Raw genomic sequence first — 6,361 nt, forward strand, 5'->3', positions numbered from 1 at the left:
GACCCAGAGTGACCAGATTTATCTATATTCCTATCAATTTTTTATTTTTTATAGCGAAAACACAGATTTTTTTAAATACTGGTCAGATGTCATCAAATCATTTCCCTGTTCAATTTATAAGGCGCGGCCAAAGTGAGTGTATATATCAGGTGGGCTTATCCCAAGTGCCACAAATCCACTAAACGACCACTAAACGGCTTCTAAACGCCTCAAATTCTCTACCTAAACGGAATATAGAAAGACTTCGTTTAGCAGACGGCAAACGACTCATGCATTCTAAAAATAGCAAAAAAGCTGGTGGCGCCATCTGTTTGTGGGATACCCAACCTGTGGAGCTTCCTCGCTTGGAGGAGAGCTTTCTCATTTCCTCTGTACTGTTGTATGGTTTCGCATTGAAGTTATGCATCGCTAGAACTAGAACGGCGATACGATTGTTTAAATACTAAACTCCAACGGCAACCACCAGTACTGAAGCAAGTGAGATTTGGGTAATGGTCGTTGGTGTTGATACCCACGTATCTGACCACACGACCATTCATATAGATTTTTGCTCAGAAAGTTAGAAGGCTATATAGGTCATTATAAGATGAAACTTGTCGAAACACATTGCAAGAAAAGGATAGCAATATAATGATGAGTTGTAATACGCCATCTATTGATCAAACCAATGAAGCTGTGAAGCTTTCATTTTTTTTATATGGATATTCAATTTTCCAGTCGTTTAAGCTTAATCTGTGGCGCTTGGGATGGTTTTCTTCCTCACTAATCTTACGACACTAGTGGTGAGAGCTCGGAATCGGACCTAATCGATTTCGATTCCGTGTTCGAAATCAAGTCCGGTGCCAATTCCGATGCTGGAATCGATTCCGATTCCGCAGTCGATTCCGGAGCCGATTCCGGAGTTGGTTCCGGAACCGATTCCGGAATTGAATCCGGAGCTGATTCCGGAGTTGGTTCCGGAGCCGATTCCGGAGTTAAATCCGAAGCCGATTCCGGGATCGGCTCCGGAATCGATTCACGGATCGGCTCCGGAATCGATTCACGGATCGGCTCCGGAATCGATTCCAGGATCGGAATCGGCTCCGGAAACAGAATCGTTTCCGAAACCGACCTGGGAATCGCAATTTGCTTCGGTAACGGAATCAGTCTTGACTCCAGAAATGGAGTTAGCTCCGGAATGAGATTTAGTTTTTGAATTGAATGAGAATTAGTTTTGAATGTCGGAGCCGATTTTGATTCCGGAGCCAATTCCGAAACCAATTCCGATTCCGGAGCTAATTCTGATTCCGGAGCCGGTTTCGATTCCGGAGCTAATTCCAATTCCGGAGCCGATTCTGAAACCAATTCTGGAACCAATTCTGGAGCCGATTCCGGAATCGATTCCGGAAACTGATTCCGGACCTACTATCCGGAATAGATTGGAAAACTTCGGAGCTAACCGGAATCGATTCCGACGAAATCTTCATTTTTCCCATCACTAATTGACACATGATTTTCTCGTTCCTGGCAATTCTCGTTCCTTAACAAAATCTAGTCAACCTTGAAGATAAAACCCAAGCGTCACAGATTAAGCACAAATGACATGAAAATCAAACATCCATAGAAATAAAACGAAAGCTCCATAGCTTCATTGGTTTGCTCAATAGATGGCGTATTATCACCGACATAACGACGTGACACTTGCGTTACAAAACTGTCCCACACGAAAGTACTGTCATTTGCAATGAAGGCGATCACTTATGTCAAAATGAGCTATGCTCGCGACTGCTTAGATGGAAACAACATCTCCGAGTACAAATGGCGGAGGATGTGTTAGGTTAGATTTTATGAAAAAAATTGGAAAAAAAACTCAGAAAAGTAATTTGATGGGTTTCCAAAGCAATACAAATGATTTGAGAAGTTTGTATCCACAACTATTCTTGTTCTTCATTGGAAGTTGGGCAGAAAAACAAAACGGGGTTTTAGCAGTTTCTCCTCTGTGTCAGTGTAGTAGGCGAATCATTATAGAGATGGCGCTAGTGTTTAACGTATTTTCATTTGAAATAAGGAGACAACTTTTGAAGCTCATTTTGTTCGAAGTGTCACGTTGGTTTGTCGGTGGTATTATAACTCATCATTATATTGCTGTCCTTTTCTTGCAATGTGTTTCGAAAAGCTTCATCTAATCGTGACCTTTATAGCCTTCTAACTTTCCTAGCAAAAATCTATATGAATCGTCGTGTACATGGGTATCACAACACCATCGATCATTATTCAAATATCTTTTGCTTCTGTACAAATGCTTCACATTGGAGTTTAGTATTTAAACAATCACATCGCCGTTCTAGTTCTAGCGATGCATAACTTCAATTCGAAACCAGTACAAATGACAGTACAGAAGGAAGTAGAAAGCTCTCAAAGCCGGAAAGCTCTCCACAGGTTGGGTATCCCACCAACAGATGGCGCCACCAGCTTTTTTTTGCTATTTTTAGAATACATCAGTCGTTCACCGTCTGCTAAACGAAGTCATTCTATATTCCGTTCAGGTAAAGAGCTTGAGTCGTTTTGTGGATTTAAGGCGCTTGGGTTCAGAAAGGCCTTCGAATGATCATTTATGCGGCCGCTGAACCAAATCTAATCCATCTCCTTGAAATAGATGAAGGATTCATTTTCCCTTAATATGGAACATTCGTTTTGCAGATAAGTCCCCCCGCCCTTTTCCCTCGCTCAACACTTCTTTTTAACTGAGAATCAAATTTTACAACCAATCGAAAGCTACCGATAACATTTTGGTGCTCTTACCGAAAACCGCCAAAATAATCTGGTCACACTGCCGCACCGGGTCGATGAACGTCAAACGCAGCAGTCAAACGGGACAGCACGACAGTACCTCGCGCTCGTATAGCTGCAGTCACTCTGCGACCCACCATCGGAAGCAGCGGGGCAGCGCGTGTTTTTCTTTTCTTCGTCGCAAGTTTATTACAAGCAACACTATATTGCGCTTTGTGCAGTGCAGAAGTTACAGCGTACCTGGAACATAAGTTACCCCCCCCCCCTTTTCAATCGATGGTGTTTGCTTAGTGTAAAGTGTGCGCAATGATTGAATGTGAGCAGCCGAACATCACCGACACCGTGGTAATGAGACGAGCACTTCCGCAGGCGATACTACATTCCATTTGACGGCGAACATTCCCCCCCCCCCCACCTTACATACTGCCAATCGGTCTAATTATGGTCATGTTTTGGGCCGTGTTCGCGTTTCCTCTTTGCAGGTGATAGATCATGAAGAGTTTCTCGATCGCATCAAGAAAACGCTCTACTACGGCTCGTCCAAGGTACGGTGCACCAAGATTAGCCGCCCGCTGGCCGACTACGCGGCGGACGTGTTTTCCGAAACCCACCGCGGCCATTCCCTCAGTCGACTGAACTTTGCGACTGTGGGCAACCTGTCCGTGACGCCATGCTCGCTCATCCTGGCGATGATCTATCTCGATCGGTTGAACGCCACCGATCCGACCTTTGTACGTCGCGTAACGCCGTCGGAATTATTTATAGTGTCGATGGTAAGTAGCGCTAAGAAGAATTGGTAGTTTTGCTGCCGGTGACCTGATAAAGCGAGCGCGCTTCGCTCTGGTTGCAATCGAATGGCACGCAGCTTCTCGAACAGGGGGAAGAAGAGGCGTGCATTTCACGGCTCACTAAGCACGCACAAGAAAGCTTGCTAATTTCTCTCCAGCAGCAGCAGCAGCAGCAGCTCGCTCGCTCGCTCGCTTTTCCTTTCGCACAGCTACAACTTTCTCGTTCGATGTGCTTTACTCATGCTTTGGCGTCATCGCTCTTTTCTTCCCCTTCTTTTTACAGATGGTCTCCACTAAATTTTACTGCGGTTACGACGAAGACATCTATCTAAGTGCCTGGGCAGAGTATGGAAACATGACGCCGGATCAGATGAAAGCGTTGGAATTGGAATTCTTGGACGCAATGGTAAATCATTTGTTTTTTTGTCAATTCGTACCACACACCCACCTCCAGCTGCTTACTTATACGGTCGGTATCTTCGGTTTCGGTCCGTAGAATTGGAATGCCTACGTTTCCAAGCACGATTTCTTCGAGAAGCTGAAAGCGGTCGAAAAGGTGCTGGCAAAACGGCAGGGCCTCACACGCGGCTGGCTGACGTACACCGAGCTTATCAACTTTCTACCCTCATTTGCGATGGCGAAGCAGCTGATCCACTACAGCACCGTGCTCGCGCTGAGCTACACCGCCAGCGTGATGACCATTGCCGGAGCCTTCCTGTTAGCTAGCAATCTTCATCTCCCGGGCAACCTACTGTACCGCGGTTCATCGACCAGTCTCGAGGGCAGCAGCAGCACCCCGCTGTCGTCACCACAGCCAACGGGGGTCGACAGTCGGCTCGATAATGCGACGGTCGATGACACAAACACACTCGAAGACTGCATCTCGAATGGCACGCTTGCCGCATCGCAGATAAAAACGGCACTGAAAGACTGCGAGGTTGCTTTTGCTGCCGGACATGAGCAGCAGCACCATCACCAACATCACCACCATCACCACCATCACCACCAACAACAGCAGCTGCACAATCCTAGTTGGCATAGTAGTACAAACGAGCATCACGAAGCGATCGTTTTCTCACTACCCTACCGCTATCGCAACATACGCTTCATTTTCGATCCTGCCGGTGGTAACAATTTCGTGCAGCAGATTGATTTCCTTCGCTCCGAGCAGGAAGGGAACGAGTCGGACCGGGCACCGAGCGACGGCGGATCGAACCACGATCGCTCGCTGGAACTTCGTCACGCTGGATCTCTAAATTGTTCGTACGATTGCTTCATTCCACTGATGGGCGGCAGTGGGCGATGGTGTGCGGAGGGCAGCGCTGAGCAGCAGCACGGCAACTACGATGGTATCTACAAACATTACAAGAAAACGTACGACATGTTCAGTTCGCTGCTGAAGTTTCTCTAACGTCCCCGCCCCCGGCGTCAAACACTGACCGCAGTAGGATAGACTAACACAACATGGCATGCGTAACTGGTATTCGTTTCGTTTAAAGGAACTTAAAATCATGAAATCATTCAATTGTGACTATGGAGCCCCGCAGCAAGCAATTTCAAACCCCAAAAACCCCAACAAAAAAGTGTACCTTTTTCATGCGTTCCATTCCTCGAGTTTTACAGCTAACATTGTTTCAAAAGCAGGACTAATGATATATTTTATATACATTGAATATGTGTACTGTAAATTGTGACATTTATCCATTTGTTTTAATTTACAAATTCGTTTAATGCTTTTGCAATAAATTTTATTATTGGACCACAATACATACAGAAAGGCGCGCGTGTGTTTGTGTGAAATATACATCAGAAAGGTCCGAAAAAAAAGAACGAAAATCGGAAGAGGTTACAGGGCTAGGCAAATAATTTTCAACGATCCCCTGTACTGTAAAGAGTAAGCCGAGAACAATGATATTGAAACTCAATTAAAATGAGTTACTTGTGACAAGCCCTTAAGCGACCTAAAACCAAAACTAAACCCATACTGGTCCTGACACCTTTTTTACTTCGAGAACTGCACATGACCTAATGCCTTCAGGACTGGCACCTATGAACCGATGCAAGTCCAGGGCTCGACACTGAGTCCCAAACCGAACCCAGGAAGCGATACTGATCATACCGGTCCTCGAACTGATCATGTACCCATACCTGCCCAGGAACCTATCATGAACAATTATTGGTCGTGGAACCTATCATGACTCCATACCGGTCCTGGAACCTAATATGAACTTATTTTATCTTTTTTTTTGCATAACAACAGCTGTCTGTCAAGGCCTACCTGTACCCACTAGTGAAGTGGGCTTCATAGTCTATCCGGCAGTGATGGGTAAAGTTGGCAAAAAACCGGAGTCGACTCCGATCCGACTCCAATAAATTCGGAATCGACTCGGGAAGGTAGGTTCGCCCTGCAATATTCGGAGTCGTCCGGAGTCGTTCGGAGTCGTTCGGAGTCGGTCTTCGAAACAAAGGCCTGTGTACGAGGTGCACGCGCAAAGGGAAAGACACAACGAAACGAAATGCCTGATCACAAGTACATTAAACCAAGTCCGATCGACTCTAGACGATGCCGAATGACTCCGATTCTTATCGACTTCGAATATGTTAAATGGTTTCATTTCGCAAGAAGAATCACTTTATTAAATCTTGATTTTTTTTTTGGCAGACCAGGCCTATCTTAATTTCGACGAGTAGCACAAATAGATTTGTGAATGATCTGGTCTTACGGTTAACGTTCATATTTCAATTGGATGAGATGAACGACCTGGCGTACTAAAACTTTTCGACGGGTAGGACGTTCCTTTCAT

The 6,361-nt window shown here is 45.5% G+C and overlaps 1 protein-coding gene across 1 annotated transcript; it reads left to right on the plus strand.

Moving 5' to 3' along the window:
- Positions 1-2,872: 2,872 nt before the first annotated feature.
- On the plus strand, positions 2,873-5,324 carry LOC121596840 (protein CNPPD1-like). Its single transcript, XM_041922134.1, has 4 exons — positions 2,873-3,114; positions 3,252-3,542; positions 3,841-3,963; positions 4,054-5,324. The coding sequence occupies exons 1-4, from the start codon at positions 3,076-3,078 to the stop codon at positions 4,966-4,968; spliced, it is 1,368 nt and encodes a 455-aa protein (XP_041778068.1). The 5' UTR covers positions 2,873-3,075; the 3' UTR covers positions 4,969-5,324.
- Positions 5,325-6,361: the final 1,037 nt, after the last annotated feature.

The sequence above is a fragment of the Anopheles merus genome, chromosome 3R, assembly GCF_017562075.2.
Source record: "Anopheles merus strain MAF chromosome 3R, AmerM5.1, whole genome shotgun sequence".
Classification (NCBI taxonomy): Eukaryota; Metazoa; Arthropoda; class Insecta; order Diptera; family Culicidae; genus Anopheles; species Anopheles merus.

Bases quoted from the DNA above. Each gene is read 5' to 3' on its own strand.
- LOC121596840 (XM_041922134.1), top strand. From the start codon at position 3,076: ATGATTGAATGTGAGCAGCCGAACATCACCGACACCGTG. The intron at 3,115-3,251 runs GTAATGAGACGA...TCCTCTTTGCAG, and splicing joins CGAACATCACCGACACCGTG to GTGATAGATCATGAAGAGTT. The intron at 3,964-4,053 runs GTAAATCATTTG...TTCGGTCCGTAG, and splicing joins TGGAATTCTTGGACGCAATG to AATTGGAATGCCTACGTTTC.